Source organism: Musca autumnalis, unplaced genomic scaffold, assembly GCF_047663935.1.
Source record: "Musca autumnalis isolate F117 unplaced genomic scaffold, ASM4766393v1 scaffold_5, whole genome shotgun sequence".
Classification (NCBI taxonomy): Eukaryota; Metazoa; Arthropoda; class Insecta; order Diptera; family Muscidae; genus Musca; species Musca autumnalis.
Genome location: NW_027412088.1, coordinates 119,795,062 through 119,814,998, shown reverse-complemented (window position 1 = coordinate 119,814,998; position 19,937 = coordinate 119,795,062). Strand labels below are relative to the sequence as shown.

General features: G+C 34.8%; 1 protein-coding gene across 3 annotated transcripts in view; it reads right to left on the bottom strand.

Moving 5' to 3' along the window:
* The window catches only part of Elk (Eag-like K[+] channel), a 989,230-nt gene that overhangs the window by 771,587 nt on the left and 197,706 nt on the right, over nt 1-19,937 (bottom strand). For 2 of the 3 annotated variants that reach the window (XM_073956156.1, XM_073956157.1), the window contains exon 6: nt 59-324. In XM_073956156.1, the coding sequence (XP_073812257.1) occupies nt 59-324 (266 nt within the window). The remainder of the gene's footprint in view (nt 1-58; nt 325-19,937) is intronic. The other variant, XM_073956158.1, reaches the window with a different exon arrangement.

The window sequence follows — 19,937 nt, the reverse complement described above, 5'->3', positions numbered from 1 at the left end:
TTTTAGATAGAGGAAATGTAAATGATATTTCTGAGGGATTGTTTTTGCATGTACTTACATTTCCCAATTTCAGCTTATTTTTCACACCTTTTTCGGGTTTATAATGACCCGAGAGTTGATATAAAACAGCCCGGCTTCGACGTCTTCCCATATTACATCCCACTGGCACGCTTATATTGTTGCATTCGGCACCATCCGTATCTTCCTCGTTGTTTGTATTTGAAATGCTCCCTCCAAATCCTGGTAAACCGCCTAGCCCAAGCATGCCAGCATTAGAACCAGCTCTGAATCTAGCGCCTAACAAGGCAGCTGTAAGGGCAAAAACTTACAATTTGAAGCAATGGCATTACCATGGCGCACACGTATGGGAAAATGACATCACATCCGCGGAAAAGAGCATTTGATAGAAAGAAATATACATATAAGACTAGGTTATATACACTGTAGGACAATGAGTATGTTACACATAGTTATATAGAAGTTTATGATTAGCAACCTGTTTTTGTAAAATGTTTTTGCCCATTCGTTCGTAAGTTTCATGAATGAAGACACAATTTGGTTTTTATATCGATCGAAGTTTGTATTAGTGTGAAAAACAAATGAAAGCTTTTTGTTTACGTACTTTTTGGTTTTCATAACAAAAACAAAGGAACGAAAGCTTTTGCTAAGTAGACGAAAGCTTTTAGATCAGCCAAGATCATCCATATACGTTAACGTATATGAGAATAACAATCAGTCGTCGTTGAGCAGCCGACAAGTAAACATGTGCATGGATGTATGCATAATTTTAGTGGGGACACTGAACAAAGCCGCACACACCCGCCACATGTTTACTGGTTGCAGTTCTAACAACCACTGAATGCTGATACAAACTTTCTTGTGATTCTCTCACTACTTTACTCTCATTTTTATTTTGAGCATCAATGTTTTAGATAAAGACGAAACGATTCGTGTGACAGACAAGCATTTTTACAAAAACAGGCTGTAAAAGTACATTTACATTATTAATATTTCCATGATGGCCCTCCAATTTCGATTCATTCAACGAACAAATACTTGCATTTCATATTTTATATGAAAAATAATATAATGATGGTTATCATGATAATAACCGCCAGGAGAAATATTGTTTTATATGCAAAAATGGTACACATAAATATACAAGACATTTACATAACCTGAGTGGGGAACGCGAGCACACCATGGACCGGTCAATGGCGGACTCATTGTTGTATAGTACTATCGGCAACAAATTTTATCAGCCGATATAAAATTTTTTTACAAACTACGACATAAAGACACTGTAATTAATAATAAAAATGGAATAAAAATTTATTTATATGTAAGGCTCTTTAGGCTGAATTCTACTGGTTCCGCTGAGGGAGTTGTAGATTTCCCTTAAAGAGCTCCAGTTTTGAAACACTCATTATTTCAACGAACAATGGTGATAGACAAAAATTAAAAACAGTTACTGCTACTTAGTTGTGTTCTACTGTTCCGCAAAGAAACTTGTAGATATAAGTATGCCGAGGTAAAGGGTTCTAAACAGGCTTAAGTTTCTTACAAAACAATGGTTTCTACACTGTTACTAACAATTTTTAAGATAACATTAAAGAGGAATGACAACTTGATTGTTTATACATTATGAATGCAATTTTAATTTTTTATAATATGAAATGATATCGTATTATAAAGTATATACCTATATCACACAATGAGTGTGATGGGTTATTAGCTACATAATTAGTTTTCACAGTTGGCAAATTAATTGGCAAGTCAGTTAAGCCGCGTAACAGTTTAATAAAAAATAGCGCTCTTAGTGTAGACCTTCATTTTTCAAGAGTAGAAAGATCAATTAACATTAAACGGCTATCATAAAGTGGGAGTAGCATGGTCTGGTCCCAATATAGACCACACAAGACAAACAGAAGGAACTGGGTTTGACCCGACTCTATCTTATCACCCATATTCTAGAACTGGGCTAACAAACGAAAGTTTCGTATCGTATGAGTCATCAAATTCTTTAGACCAACGTTTTGTAAAAACAAACAATCATTTAGCTTTATTTACACAAGAATCAATATGCAAATTCAAACGCAATTTATATTCTGGTAATTAATGTGAACCAATAAAATTATTGGAAGAAAGGAGGTGATGTAGATAAAGACAATTTATTGCACTTTTTGAGATTCAAAGTCATTCCATTGGCGTAGCACCAATTAGTGAGAGAGTGCAGACCATATTGTAGATATACTGAATTACTTAATGAATTCAATTGAAAGAAGAGCTTTACATCGTCAGCATACATAACAATTTTGAAGTAACATATAGATGAAGGATAATCGTTAATGTAAAGTACAAATAGAAGTGGGCCCAGGTGGCTACCTTACGGCAGACCAGGAGAAACGGTCAAGTCCTTAGAAAATAATTTGTTAAATAAAATGTTTGTGTACGATCTTCGAAATAAGATGAAATCCAATTCAGTAGAGATTATGGAAATCCCATGATATCAAGCTTATGAACAATTATTTATGTACTACTGTATCAAAGGCTTTACTGAAATCGGTATATATAACTTGTGTTTGTTGTTTATTAGAAAATCCTTTATGGACATGAGCTACAAACTCAATGAGATTTGTAGATCTGTCTTTTATGAATCCATGTTGAAAAGGTGAAATTTAACAAAGTGAGAAAGTGCGATAAACTAAAAGTTTAAAAAAGTTTTGGAATCACACTAACTTTAGCTATACACCTATAATTTTCATAAAAGCTTCTATAACCGGATTTTGTTCGAATTTTTGGAACACCATTTTCCGGGAAAACGAAAAATCGGAAATTTTTTGAGTAGATTTTTGACATCAGAAATGGGTTAAAAATTTTTTTAAGTGGCAAATAAATTTCATTGGCGAAAGATTTAACAATATACGTAGGAACATTATTTAGACCGTGTATATATGAAGAACGAAGTGACTTAAAGCATACAACGATTTCTTCTTCAAACAACAAAATGTGAGGTAAATGGTTCAGCTTATCAATACTGGAGTTATATTATTAGTTTTCAAACCTCTAACATTTTGATATAAAAATGGTAATGACTCTAGTTTTTTGGAGCCGACTGATGAACAATTGGATTTATCGGAGTAGATATTTCCCTATAGACGAATTAATACATTGTAAGTCCGTCAAGCTAACACTCCCTATTAACTATAGTAGCGAATAAGTTATTTGGAACCACAATACTGAAAGATGAAATATCCCGTCGTTGACGCGAATTAAATTTAAATACCTTTAAATCACAATCATTTCAAATATTAGTTTTAGATTTGACATAATTGAAGTGTCAGGATGTAGTTGAGATAAAAATATAGTTTTCCGCGGCTCAACTACGATTAGTTGATCTATGGGTTCTGAACCTGATGGCTCATAGACAACAATAAAAGGCATAGGAGAATTGCTTTGCGAGACCGAGGGTAGGGGAGGAGCTGGTGAAGGACTCTCAGTTAGAGTTGGTAAATTGGTCATATGCTTATTGATGGCAGAATTTGTAGTATTTGTTTTATTAGTAGGAATATGAGATATGAGAATAAGAAAACTCAGGCAGAGTGTTAACTACTAATGTGTTTTCAGAAGACGGGGTTATTGGGGGTGATAGGTGGAGCTGAAGTAGCAATCGGGTAACTAAAAGCAATTGGATTTTCAGAGTCGGAAATGGTATTACCAGTTGATGATTTTTTGTTAATTTAAAAAGACGAACAAAATTAAATAAAATTTACTTCAAATAAAACCGAGCTCGAGGTCTTTGTTATTGTTGTTTTTATTTATTATTTAAATCGATATTTCGTCTTTCTTCGAAAGACATCATCAGGATCTGTAGGAAAACAATTTTATTATTTTTATGTATACATGCTATTGCTTGTTGTTGCACTTACAAATAATACTTAAAGCTATTACAGCAATAACAATAACATCGCCAAGCACCAACGTCGACCTTGTGTTGTTGTCATCGGTTTTGTTACTGCAGTGTTCCCTTTTTATTCCACTCTATTTATTTTTCTGATCAGATGCCTATAACTGTGTGCTAAATTTTCCGTATCTGTTTTGTAGTTTATTCATTGTGATGTTGTAGTATTCATTATGTGTAGAGTTTCCAACATCAGTCTCTTATTGTAGTTGTTTTCGCATTGTAGTACTCTCACCCTCTACAGGTCTGGATAATGTTGTTCGGTGGCACAGTGGGTAGAAACTGCTGTCTTCTGTGACATAAGAGAAACACACAAAAAGAAGTTCAAGGCTTTACAACAAACGCAGAGAAATGAACTGTAAATACAAAACAACAAACATTGGTTCGTAAACTTAACTACGTAAACTCGTAAGACAGAGATACCGAAAGAAATTACCTGGCTACTTTCAAGGATCTGGAACAGACAAATATCAAGCTAGTTGAAAGAATAAAAGCTTTAGAGGTCTTATGTACAAAGCTACACGAAGAAAACAAAGAACTACAAAAAACATGCGAAGAAATTTGTAATCAAAATCCTGGTAATGACGCTCAAATTACTGGGGTAGTAAATAAATATAATGCTGAAAATGGCAAAAGCAAACAAATATCCAATGTCAGCGTTGAGAAAACAACATATGCTACCGATGAAGATGAGCTTGCGAAAGAGACTGAATGGATTTTACAAAACAGAAATCGGAGCAAAAAAGGCAAAGAAAACACCGATAAAATACAAAAGGAGGTCGAGATAGTAACACTGCCAATCACTGCTGAATCTACCCCCAGCCAAAACTTTGAGACCCAGAAGACGACTAACAATAATAAATCTCTGCGTCCACCGCCAATCATAACCAAACCAATAGAAAATGTTGAGATTCTGCACAAAATACTTAAAGAAAATACGAAAAATGAATTCCTAACAAAACTCTTAGACAGGAATTCCCATAAAGGACAGGAATTCCCATAGAGACGCCACTGCGCTCAATGCAGCTAATGTAAAATGGCATTCGTAAATAAATAAACATGAACGTCCAAATGCGAGTGGTAGCTAAAAACGTCCATCATTCATAGAATCCAGATGCTGTTTTATCGGATATAAAGGACCAAGGTCTCAAAATTTTGAACGTGTTCTATAAAACACATTTTAAAACTAAGGAACCCCTAAACATGTTTATTCTGAGTTTTGATACCACAGAAGATACTAAAAAAACTTTGGCATCGAACGTATTTTAGATGCCACGGTCACAATTCAAGAACTGAAACTACCAAAACACATTCCTCAGTGTAAAAACTGTCAAGGATACAACCACACTAATAGCTCATTTAGACTAGCCATAAATCCTCGACTGGATTTAATAAATCCAGAACAAATCTCATTGCATTTAGATATACATTTTGGAGGATTTAAATGGCAGTCAGCTGATTTTTGTTCATAGCACAATTACCAAGGTAGATGCTTCAGCCTATTTGATCGAATTTGAAACGTCAAAAGAATTTTTTGTAAGACGAATTCTCAAAAAACACACGTCAAATTGCAAAATTTATTGTTTAATACTGAAAATGTTAGCACATTATGCTACTAATGCTAACTAAAGAGCATATAAAGAATTATTTTATCGCAGTTTGCCCATCTAAAATAAATAAACGAATTATTTTATCGTTTAGACATCGTAAATATTAGTCTTTGTTGATTAAAATCAACTTTGTACATCAAAACAAATTTAATTTTTCCGCCTTGTCTGCAAATTTTTACATTTGAAATTATTTTTAGTGTAGCAATTCACCGATGCATCTACCTTGTTTCTTGTGCCAGCTTGCAACTTTTTGTTTTTTCTAGCAACATGTTGCAAAAAACAGAGTTGTATACGAGGATTTATGCCAGATTTAAAACAAATCCACTCAATAGGAGGATTTATTTTTGTATGGGAAATCTGGTAGATTTTGGCTGGATTTAGCAAATAAATCCTGATAATGTGCTAAATCCGGCTAATGGTGTCATATCTAAATGGCATATAAGAATTATAGTTCAAAACAACCATGATGTGCTAGATGTGCGGGCACGAGACCAAAAAGTGCGGAAAAGCTACTGTCGTCCTGCCGAAATGTGTAATTGCGGTGAGTAACAAAAGAGTTATAGAAGCTCAGAAATATAAAAAAAACAAAAATAAGCAGCAATACAATTTGTTGCTAGCAAAACTAATAAAACAGGTAATTCAGATTCTTCTCATGAAATACCTGTCACACTAAAAGCACCAAAGACCAGCCTATCGTATCCAAAAGCCAATCACCTATACTCCCAAGTTGTGAATCCTCAAAAAATATCGCAAGCTAATATTAGTACTAATAGTGAAGAAAATATCCTAGCAAAAATTCTGTGTAAATTGGAAGCGATAGAATCTTTTAACAAAGTCCTGGATGAGCGATTAAGCATTCTGGACGACAACTTTTCTAGCAGCATAAATGATTAACCTTTAAATTATGCTATGGAACTCCAACGGCTTGCTTTGACATAAAGATGAACTTTCCTGAATTATGGAAGAAGAAAACATCCACATCTATCTAATCAGTGAAATGCATCTAGTTAAACACTCATACTGGAACACAAAAAATTACGATGTATACCACACTTTTCATCCAAGTAATAATGCTCGAGGAGGTAGCGCGAAAACGGTAAAACATTGTATAGAAAACGAGATTAGTTCTGAAATATTCCAGGCACCCTCTGTAACTATAACAGTACATGGCACTCCTCTTACCGTAACATCAGTTTAAAGCCCACCACGCCATAATATAAAACAAACCCAATATGAGGACCTAATAAATTCTCAGAAATATACATTCATCATGGGAGGTGACTTCAACGCAAAACATACTCAGTGGGGTTCCATATTAACTACGGCCGAAGGTAAAGAATTATACAATGCCATAAAAAGTAAAGGATGTCTAGTTGCCTCAACTGGGAAACCATAACGAAACGAAAAAACCAGATCCTATAGACTTCTTCACTTACAAGCAAAGTCGACATAAACAAATTCATAGTGAAAGATGGATATGGCCTTAGTTCTGACCACTCCCCCATTTACCTGACGTTAGAAACACAACCTTCCATGTTCTATCCAAAAACTGGAGCCACTTCAAGCCCCTGATCAACGAATCTGTCCACCAAAATACTATAGATACGGCGGACGACATAGAAAGGGAAGTTACCTTGTTAAGTATTCAACACGCAGCATGGGAAAGTACCCCTCCACTTAAAAGGCCTCCAGATACTCCTACATACCCAACTAACATAAGAGAATTGGTCAAGCAAAAACGTAAAATACGTAAAAGGTGGCAGGCTTCTCGATCACCCAAAAACTTAGTAGGGAAATCAAAAAGTATAATCAAGATAATTTCCGAAATTACATATCACATCTCGCATATGATAATCAAACCAGCTATTCGCTGTGGATAGCAAGTAAGCTCAAAATCAAACCAATTCTTCAAAAAGCACCAATACTGCAAAAAACTGGACAGTGGGCGAAAAGTAATACGGAAAAGGCAAAAGCATTTGCAGATCACTTACAAAAAACATTTACCAACAGTCTTAATAATCCATCACACAATATTGAAGTCCGCCACAACACTGCAACAGAAAAAACGATTGTAAATAGAAGCAGCTCACTGGAATTTAAAAAGGTCTCTTTCAAAGAATTATGGAATACGATTAAGAAACTCGAGGGTAAAAAGTCCCCTGTAATGGGAAAGCTTTTCGAAAAAATGTTTTATAAGCGCTTTGAAGCTACTGTGATAGCAAAGAAAATAACCAGTTTGGCTTCCGCAAAAAACACTCAACAATTGAACAAGTACACAGGGTTACTCATAACATTGAAGTGGCATTTGGAAATAAACATATGCTCCGCGGTGTTCCTAGATATTTCACAAGCGTTCGATGGTGTCTGGCACAAATGGCTAATTAGAAAAATGTACACATTACTTCCCAAAATATATAGCGATATAATTTCATCGTACCTTAAAGACAGGTACTTTGTAGTTCGAGTCGAATCAGAACGTACTAACGTATACCCAATAACATCAGGAGTCCCACAAGGGAGTATTTTGAGACCTCTTCTTTACCTCAATTATACTTGCGACATGCCATTCAATGAAAACTGTTTCATTGGAACTTTTGCATATGACAAAGTTCTAATGACAACTGGGAAAAATACCACTGAATCCACAATCAAATTACAATCAGCCCTTAACGATGTATGTCAATGAACCACTCAATGGGGACTTAAACTCAATAGTAACAAATCAATACACGTTCGACAAAATCTACAACATATATACCACTATTCATTGTTATACCCCGTGTACCACGTGCGAACACTGCTAAATATCTCGGAGTAATTTTAGACTCAAAACTGAGCTGGAAAGATCATATACATAATAAAAGGCAAGAATTAGATTCGAAGTACCGCAACTTAAACTGGTTAATAGGAAGAAATTCAATTTTATCTCTTGATAACAAGCGTTTGATAAACGAGCAAGCTATAAAGCCGGTATGGCTATATGGAGTTCAGATTTGGGGCTGTGCAAAAGACCAGCATCTTATGAAAATACAACGCTTCCAAAACAAAGTCTTAAGAAGATCTGTAAATGCTCCTTGGTTGACTTACATCGGGACCTAAAAATGAAGAAATAAGCTTCCACACTCAAACTTACTATTCCAGACTTCAACAGCATGGAAATTTAGAAGCCACAAAACTGCTGAATATATCGAATCTACTTCATCGTTATAAACCATTCGACTTGTTAACTCGATTTGATGATGGAACAATATGATTTTTTTTTCTTTTTTTCTCTTTTAGAAACGGTTTAGAAACTAGTTGTAGTGTCACTTGAGCATAATTTGTACTATATATTGCTTAATAAATAAAAAATCTATTTTTACCTCTTTACTAATACAATGTCTACAAGCAAAAATCCCAATTTTGAATTTATACACCTAAGCAGATGTAGTGGCGCTCGTAGCGTTTGCGCCATCTGCATATCAGAGTGTTTCTTTTGGTAGCATTTACTCGTTGAAGTTTTTCTTTATGAGTTAATAGGTTTTTCCTTTCTGGCTGGAAAGCTTACCGAGGCTTCGATAAGCAAAGTTAAGGCCTCTATTAACTTGTGTCATTAATATAAATTAATTAATATAATAGAATTGAAAATTACTGAAGCCAAGTTAGTTTGCTCTCGCCAACATACATAAATAAGCATATTGTCGAGAACATACATATGTACATACATAGATTAACATATATTTACAAATTTTTACAGCAATACAATTTGTTGCTAGCAAAACTAATAAAACAGGTAATTCAGATTCTTCTCATGAAATACCTGTCACACTAAAAGCACCAAAGACCAGCCTATCGTATCCAAAAGCCAATCACCTATACTCCCAAGTTGTGAATCCTCAAAAAATATCGCAAGCTAATATTAGTACTAATAGTGAAGAAAATATCCTAGCAAAAATTCTGTGTAAATTGGAAGCGATAGAATCTTTTAACAAAGTCCTGGATGAGCGATTAAGCATTCTGGACGACAACTTTTCTAGCAGCATAAATGATTAACCTTTAAATTATGCTATGGAACTCCAACGGCTTGCTTTGACATAAAGATGAACTTTCCTGAATTATGGAAGAAGAAAACATCCACATCTATCTAATCAGTGAAATGCATCTAGTTAAACACTCATACTGGAACACAAAAAATTACGATGTATACCACACTTTTCATCCAAGTAATAATGCTCGAGGAGGTAGCGCGAAAACGGTAAAACATTGTATAGAAAACGAGATTAGTTCTGAAATATTCCAGGCACCCTCTGTAACTATAACAGTACATGGCACTCCTCTTACCGTAACATCAGTTTAAAGCCCACCACGCCATAATATAAAACAAACCCAATATGAGGACCTAATAAATTCTCAGAAATATACATTCATCATGGGAGGTGACTTCAACGCAAAACATACTCAGTGGGGTTCCATATTAACTACGGCCGAAGGTAAAGAATTATACAATGCCATAAAAAGTAAAGGATGTCTAGTTGCCTCAACTGGGAAACCATAACGAAACGAAAAAACCAGATCCTATAGACTTCTTCACTTACAAGCAAAGTCGACATAAACAAATTCATAGTGAAAGATGGATATGGCCTTAGTTCTGACCACTCCCCCATTTACCTGACGTTAGAAACACAACCTTCCATGTTCTATCCAAAAACTGGAGCCACTTCAAGCCCCTGATCAACGAATCTGTCCACCAAAATACTATAGATACGGCGGACGACATAGAAAGGGAAGTTACCTTGTTAAGTATTCAACACGCAGCATGGGAAAGTACCCCTCCACTTAAAAGGCCTCCAGATACTCCTACATACCCAACTAACATAAGAGAATTGGTCAAGCAAAAACGTAAAATACGTAAAAGGTGGCAGGCTTCTCGATCACCCAAAAACTTAGTAGGGAAATCAAAAAGTATAATCAAGATAATTTCCGAAATTACATATCACATCTCGCATATGATAATCAAACCAGCTATTCGCTGTGGATAGCAAGTAAGCTCAAAATCAAACCAATTCTTCAAAAAGCACCAATACTGCAAAAAACTGGACAGTGGGCGAAAAGTAATACGGAAAAGGCAAAAGCATTTGCAGATCACTTACAAAAAACATTTACCAACAGTCTTAATAATCCATCACACAATATTGAAGTCCGCCACAACACTGCAACAGAAAAAACGATTGTAAATAGAAGCAGCTCACTGGAATTTAAAAAGGTCTCTTTCAAAGAATTATGGAATACGATTAAGAAACTCGAGGGTAAAAAGTCCCCTGTAATGGGAAAGCTTTTCGAAAAAATGTTTTATAAGCGCTTTGAAGCTACTGTGATAGCAAAGAAAATAACCAGTTTGGCTTCCGCAAAAAACACTCAACAATTGAACAAGTACACAGGGTTACTCATAACATTGAAGTGGCATTTGGAAATAAACATATGCTCCGCGGTGTTCCTAGATATTTCACAAGCGTTCGATGGTGTCTGGCACAAATGGCTAATTAGAAAAATGTACACATTACTTCCCAAAATATATAGCGATATAATTTCATCGTACCTTAAAGACAGGTACTTTGTAGTTCGAGTCGAATCAGAACGTACTAACGTATACCCAATAACATCAGGAGTCCCACAAGGGAGTATTTTGAGACCTCTTCTTTACCTCAATTATACTTGCGACATGCCATTCAATGAAAACTGTTTCATTGGAACTTTTGCATATGACAAAGTTCTAATGACAACTGGGAAAAATACCACTGAATCCACAATCAAATTACAATCAGCCCTTAACGATGTATGTCAATGAACCACTCAATGGGGACTTAAACTCAATAGTAACAAATCAATACACGTTCGACAAAATCTACAACATATATACCACTATTCATTGTTATACCCCGTGTACCACGTGCGAACACTGCTAAATATCTCGGAGTAATTTTAGACTCAAAACTGAGCTGGAAAGATCATATACATAATAAAAGGCAAGAATTAGATTCGAAGTACCGCAACTTAAACTGGTTAATAGGAAGAAATTCAATTTTATCTCTTGATAACAAGCGTTTGATAAACGAGCAAGCTATAAAGCCGGTATGGCTATATGGAGTTCAGATTTGGGGCTGTGCAAAAGACCAGCATCTTATGAAAATACAACGCTTCCAAAACAAAGTCTTAAGAAGATCTGTAAATGCTCCTTGGTTGACTTACATCGGGACCTAAAAATGAAGAAATAAGCTTCCACACTCAAACTTACTATTCCAGACTTCAACAGCATGGAAATTTAGAAGCCACAAAACTGCTGAATATATCGAATCTACTTCATCGTTATAAACCATTCGACTTGTTAACTCGATTTGATGATGGAACAATATGATTTTTTTTTTCTTTTTTTCTCTTTTAGAAACGGTTTAGAAACTAGTTGTAGTGTCACTTGAGCATAATTTGTACTATATATTGCTTAATAAATAAAAAAATCTATTTTTACCTCTTTACTAATACAATGTCTACAAGCAAAAATCCCAATTTTGAATTTATACACCTAAGCAGATGTAGTGGCGCTCGTAGCGTTTGCGCCATCTGCATATCAGAGTGTTTCTTTTGGTAGCATTTACTCGTTGAAGTTTTTCTTTATGAGTTAATAGGTTTTTCCTTTCTGGCTGGAAAGCTTACCGAGGCTTCGATAAGCAAAGTTAAGGCCTCTATTAACTTGTGTCATTAATATAAATTAATTAATATAATAGAATTGAAAATTACTGAAGCCAAGTTAGTTTGCTCTCGCCAACATACATAAATAAGCATATTGTCGAGAACATACATATGTACATACATAGATTAACATATATTTACAAATTTTTACAGCAATACAATTTGTTGCTAGCAAAACTAATAAAACAGGTAATTCAGATTCTTCTCATGAAATACCTGTCACACTAAAAGCACCAAAGACCAGCCTATCGTATCCAAAAGCCAATCACCTATACTCCCAAGTTGTGAATCCTCAAAAAATATCGCAAGCTAATATTAGTACTAATAGTGAAGAAAATATCCTAGCAAAAATTCTGTGTAAATTGGAAGCGATAGAATCTTTTAACAAAGTCCTGGATGAGCGATTAAGCATTCTGGACGACAACTTTTCTAGCAGCATAAATGATTAACCTTTAAATTATGCTATGGAACTCCAACGGCTTGCTTTGACATAAAGATGAACTTTCCTGAATTATGGAAGAAGAAAACATCCACATCTATCTAATCAGTGAAATGCATCTAGTTAAACACTCATACTGGAACACAAAAAATTACGATGTATACCACACTTTTCATCCAAGTAATAATGCTCGAGGAGGTAGCGCGAAAACGGTAAAACATTGTATAGAAAACGAGATTAGTTCTGAAATATTCCAGGCACCCTCTGTAACTATAACAGTACATGGCACTCCTCTTACCGTAACATCAGTTTAAAGCCCACCACGCCATAATATAAAACAAACCCAATATGAGGACCTAATAAATTCTCAGAAATATACATTCATCATGGGAGGTGACTTCAACGCAAAACATACTCAGTGGGGTTCCATATTAACTACGGCCGAAGGTAAAGAATTATACAATGCCATAAAAAGTAAAGGATGTCTAGTTGCCTCAACTGGGAAACCATAACGAAACGAAAAAACCAGATCCTATAGACTTCTTCACTTACAAGCAAAGTCGACATAAACAAATTCATAGTGAAAGATGGATATGGCCTTAGTTCTGACCACTCCCCCATTTACCTGACGTTAGAAACACAACCTTCCATGTTCTATCCAAAAACTGGAGCCACTTCAAGCCCCTGATCAACGAATCTGTCCACCAAAATACTATAGATACGGCGGACGACATAGAAAGGGAAGTTACCTTGTTAAGTATTCAACACGCAGCATGGGAAAGTACCCCTCCACTTAAAAGGCCTCCAGATACTCCTACATACCCAACTAACATAAGAGAATTGGTCAAGCAAAAACGTAAAATACGTAAAAGGTGGCAGGCTTCTCGATCACCCAAAAACTTAGTAGGGAAATCAAAAAGTATAATCAAGATAATTTCCGAAATTACATATCACATCTCGCATATGATAATCAAACCAGCTATTCGCTGTGGATAGCAAGTAAGCTCAAAATCAAACCAATTCTTCAAAAAGCACCAATACTGCAAAAAACTGGACAGTGGGCGAAAAGTAATACGGAAAAGGCAAAAGCATTTGCAGATCACTTACAAAAAACATTTACCAACAGTCTTAATAATCCATCACACAATATTGAAGTCCGCCACAACACTGCAACAGAAAAAACGATTGTAAATAGAAGCAGCTCACTGGAATTTAAAAAGGTCTCTTTCAAAGAATTATGGAATACGATTAAGAAACTCGAGGGTAAAAAGTCCCCTGTAATGGGAAAGCTTTTCGAAAAAATGTTTTATAAGCGCTTTGAAGCTACTGTGATAGCAAAGAAAATAACCAGTTTGGCTTCCGCAAAAAACACTCAACAATTGAACAAGTACACAGGGTTACTCATAACATTGAAGTGGCATTTGGAAATAAACATATGCTCCGCGGTGTTCCTAGATATTTCACAAGCGTTCGATGGTGTCTGGCACAAATGGCTAATTAGAAAAATGTACACATTACTTCCCAAAATATATAGCGATATAATTTCATCGTACCTTAAAGACAGGTACTTTGTAGTTCGAGTCGAATCAGAACGTACTAACGTATACCCAATAACATCAGTAGTCCCACAAGGGAGTATTTTGAGACCTCTTCTTTACCTCAATTATACTTGCGACATGCCATTCAATGAAAACTGTTTCATTGGAACTTTTGCATATGACAAAGTTCTAATGACAACTGGGAAAAATACCACTGAATCCACAATCAAATTACAATCAGCCCTTAACGATGTATGTCAATGAACCACTCAATGGGGACTTAAACTCAATAGTAACAAATCAATACACGTTCGACAAAATCTACAACATATATACCACTATTCATTGTTATACCCCGTGTACCACGTGCGAACACTGCTAAATATCTCGGAGTAATTTTAGACTCAAAACTGAGCTGGAAAGATCATATACATAATAAAAGGCAAGAATTAGATTCGAAGTACCGCAACTTAAACTGGTTAATAGGAAGAAATTCAATTTTATCTCTTGATAACAAGCGTTTGATAAACGAGCAAGCTATAAAGCCGGTATGGCTATATGGAGTTCAGATTTGGGGCTGTGCAAAAGACCAGCATCTTATGAAAATACAACGCTTCCAAAACAAAGTCTTAAGAAGATCTGTAAATGCTCCTTGGTTGACTTACATCGGGACCTAAAAATGAAGAAATAAGCTTCCACACTCAAACTTACTATTCCAGACTTCAACAGCTTGGAAATTTAGAAGCCACAAAACTGCTGAATATATCGAATCTACTTCATCGTTATAAACCATTCGACTTGTTAACTCGATTTGATGATGGAACAATATGATTTTTTTTTCTTTTTTTCTCTTTTAGAAACGGTTTAGAAACTAGTTGTAGTGTCACTTGAGCATAATTTGTACTATATATTGCTTAATAAATAAAAAAATCTATTTTTACCTCTTTACTAATACAATGTCTACAAGCAAAAATCCCAATTTTGAATTTATACACCTAAGCAGATGTAGTGGCGCTCGTAGCGTTTGCGCCATCTGCATATCAGAGTGTTTCTTTTGGTAGCATTTACTCGTTGAAGTTTTTCTTTATGAGTTAATAGGTTTTTCCTTTCTGGCTGGAAAGCTTACCGAGGCTTCGATAAGCAAAGTTAAGGCCTCTATTAACTTGTGTCATTAATATAAATTAATTAATATAATAGAATTGAAAATTACTGAAGCCAAGTTAGTTTGCTCTCGCCAACATACATAAATAAGCATATTGTCGAGAACATACATATGTACATACATAGATTAACATATATTTACAAATTTTGTTTTAATTTTCTAATTTGCTAATACAACATTTTTCTAAAAGTCATTAACTCAAAATAACAGTCAGTTATTTGCTGGTAGTTCTTTTATTGTTAACTTAACATTTATTTCATTTAAGTTCACGGCCATTCGTTCATTAGCTTTTGCAATGTTTTACATTTCATTAATGCACATTTCTTTACTTTTATTGCAAGCATAATATTTCACCTAGTTATATTTTATGCATGTCATAAGTTTTGTTAAGAAAATACTGTTTATAAAAGAATGAAGTTAATAAAGAAAAGCAGCAGTCTTTCAGTAGTGACTCAATCAATTGTGTTTTAATTATTATTCGACGATTTCCTTCAAGTTCATGTGCTTTTAAGGAAAATTAAAGGGGATTCTAAGTGCCAATTCAAATTAAGGTGTTTGAATGGACTCACACCAGATCCTATTTAGTTTAACATAACATAACGCGGTCCTGACAAGAATCGGATACAAAATACTAACTTATAAATTTCAACTTCCCCACACTTATTTGTGAGAATAAGGAAACTAGTTCCTTTCGCATAAGTCGTTCGCAAGCAGAAGCGTACCTGACTTCAAGATCAACGCAACCAAATCATCGGAGTAATACAGCTCTCATCCTTGGATTACGCATTTCTATTCTATTCATTTAATTTATTTATTTCAGTCTATAGAATATACATTCCTTACAGACTATGATTTAAAAGTACAAATATTGTAAAATTTAATTAAATTTAGTTAAAAAATATAATTTGAAAACATCTTTCGAGTTGCAAAACTCTGTATGTTTATTGAATCGTTTTTGATAATTTATGTTGGTTTCATTAATATAAGAAAAAGCTCGTGTTAACGGGCTGTGGGAAGCATAGTTTGTTCGATGCAGCGGAACATTAAAAACGTTAATGTATCTTATTTGCCTTGGAGGTACATATAGCGGCACCAATGATAATAAGTCTGGCGAAGTAATTCGATTATTCAACAAATCAAAAATAAAAAGAGCTGACTGTATTTTTCGTCGGAGCTCAAGGGTTTGCATACCCAACAACAAACATTTGGATTCATACGTGGTAGCTTCAACAAACATAAATGGTCTGAAAGCATATTTTATAAAAACGCGCTGAACTCTCTCAATACGAGATATATGGCTCCTACTATATGGGTTCCATATAATTGCAGCATACTCAATTTTAGATCTAACATACGCTGTGAAAATTACTTTCAAAGTATGAGGGTCGGAAAAGTCTTCGCAATTTCTTTTTATGTATGCCAACATCTTGTACGTTTTCGGGAGGATGTAGTGTATATGTGACAAAAATGTCAAAGCAGAATCATAGATAACCCCAAGATCTTCCCCCAATTTAAAAGAACACTGAATTGGATGATGTATTTTATGAAATGATACATGGAAACATTTTGATATGTTGAGCGGTAGTTTATTTATCCGACACCATACATAAAGATTGTTTAAATCTGACTGTAATCGTAAGACGTCTAGTAGTGAGTCTACCTTAGAGAATATTTTAAGATCGTCAGCATACAGAAGAAATTTAGAGTTATGAAAACATGATGAAATATCATTTATAAATAGAATAAAAAACAAAGGGCCCTATACACTCCCCTGAGGAACTCCTGATGTTTGGATATATATGGATAGAATTCATAACCACCAACTTTAACTCTGCATATTCTGTTAGATAAATAGGATTCAATCCACTGCAAAAAAAAATAGAATGAAAACCCAAGCATCTAATCTTAAATAACAAAACCGTGTGTGAGACCTTATCGAAAGCTTTAGAAAAGTCGGTATATAACGTTTCCAATTGGCTACCTCGTTCTAGCGTTGAAATACAATATTCACTAAACGTTGTAAGTCATGGTAGATCTGCCCGAAACAAAACCATGTTGATGGAGAGAAATTATAGATTTTTATAAGAAAAATATTTTTTTATAAACAATATGCTCAAACAATTTTGAAATAGGCCGATAAGACAATACATCATGTTTATTGCCGTCTTTAAAAACCGGAGTTATTGACGCCGACTTCCAAGAATTAATAAATATTCCTTCCTTTAGGGACATATTGAGAATGATTGAGAATGAATGTGTGGACAAAGTCCGTCAGTGTCAATTTTAGTGCCACTTTTCAATCCATTTATTGCTTCATGCACGTCATCACTATTTATGACTAAGAAACCAATGTTTAAATTAGTTTCAGATATATGACTATCATTATGGAAACCCGTAGGAGCCTCAAAATTAGATTTGAAGTAATCTGCAAAAAGATTTACAATATCAATACCCGTTTCGGACGCCCTACCATTATAGTTTATTGTTGAAGGGATATCTGTATGCTGCGTTTTGGACTTTATAAATGTCCAAAATGCTTTTGGATTTGACTTAATTTCACTTTCTCTTTTAAGTAAGTACTGCTTGTATAAATACTTCTTTAAGAAGTTATATTCGCGTTGATAGTGACTAAGCATTTCTCTGTCATGTAAGGAGTTGGATTTGACAAATTTCTTCCGAAATTTATTTCAAAGGTTTTTAATTTTTTTAATATTTTTGTTATGCCAAGGCTGTTTATAAGATTTATGTTTCTTACGAGGTACATGCTCATTGAGAATAGACACATCTTTTTGCAGAAATAAGTTATACGATTGCTCTGTAGAACATCCAGCAAACAATCCTTCCCAAATAACGGAATACAATATAGAGCTTAGCAGATCGAAATTACACATATCAAAATTAAAATATGATACATCATTATCTGTGGCATAAAGTAGAAGCTCAAATGATTTAAATTCCACTGCAAGTAGACTGTGATGAACATTAGATGGGGATAATGTTGTTACTGATTCATACAAATTGAATAAACAGTTGTCAGATACAAATACTAGATCGAGGAATCGGTTCAGTCGATTGCAGATGCTATTAATTTGAGTTAAGCTCAAAGCAAGAAATGTTTCAACAAAATTAATTTCATGTTCCTTTGTAACATATATATGAGATAAACAATCATTATGATCAAATTTGATCCAAGAAATATTAGGTAAATTAAAATCACCCAAAATACAATACACTGCATCTTTTAAAGCGACCCCATTTAATGTTGTAATATAAGAAACATGTTTGTCATATAAACTTCCTGAACTACCAGGTGGAATATAAGATACATATAAATACAAATTTTTATTTAAACCGAAAATACATATAACCAATTGATCAAGAAGACCTGCAAGCAAAAACTATCGCGGAAGTGACTAAGGCGTGTCGCCCAGGGTGATGAAAACAGTCGCGGCGATAGTCGCAGAAGTCACCCTGAAGTGACCTCAGTTGTGAAGAAATGAACCACGCCGGCGTGTCGTCTTGGAAGTCACTCCAGCGACACTTCTAGGAGATCATTTCCGCTATTTATTTTTTTTAATTTTTTTATTTATTTTTGTTTTTATTTTTCTTCTCTTTTAGAGAAATTATTCTCTGCAATTTCCGCCTACATTAATTTTGTCATTTTAAAAATGTGATGTTTTGTTGCCTGACTTGGGAAGCGAACCCGGACTTTCAGAGTGCAAAGCGAGTATGCTTACCACTGCACCACCGCCTCATATAATCATCAAATAGAAAATGTTCTATATTTGTTCAAATGTGTTGAATCATTAAATAAATGTAAGCAATCGCTTTGGAAGTCACTTAGAAGTCACTCCGAAGTGTCGGCATACGCGATAAAACGTAATCACAATAAGGCTATAGAAATGGTTGGTGTAATTCACCAACGATCTTCCTTGGCGTGTCTCCGGAGTGACCTCTTAGGCGAGGGAGTGCGAAACTCGCTTCCAATTGTTGGCAGGGTTATCATCGTTGATAAGAACTTGCGTTGATTAATACCGCTTATTTATAGCTACAAAGACACCACCACCTCTTGAACAGCCAGTAATGTCAGCATTACGATCTTTCCGGAAAACATTAAAAAGGTTTTGAACAAAAAATTCAGAACTTAAAAAATCCGCATTAAGCCATGTCTCAACCAGAACAATAACGTCAAAATCACACTGAGACGAGAATTCACACACATCCTTTGACTTTGAGCGCAAACCGGAAACATTTTGGTAATAAACTTTCACATCATGGGCGGAACTAGCTAAGTTTGTTGACTTGTTGCTTAATATCAACTGGCCAAATATTTGGATCCAATACTTTGGTATGGAAACATGATGAAATTCCAAACTTAAAATTAACTCTTTTAAGGTTAGCAGTGTCGGCATCTTTCTTCACAAGCTTAAAACAGTGCATGTGTTCACTTGAAATTTTTGTTTTATTTGCAACATAACTGTCGATTTGCTCTGTGGTTACATTT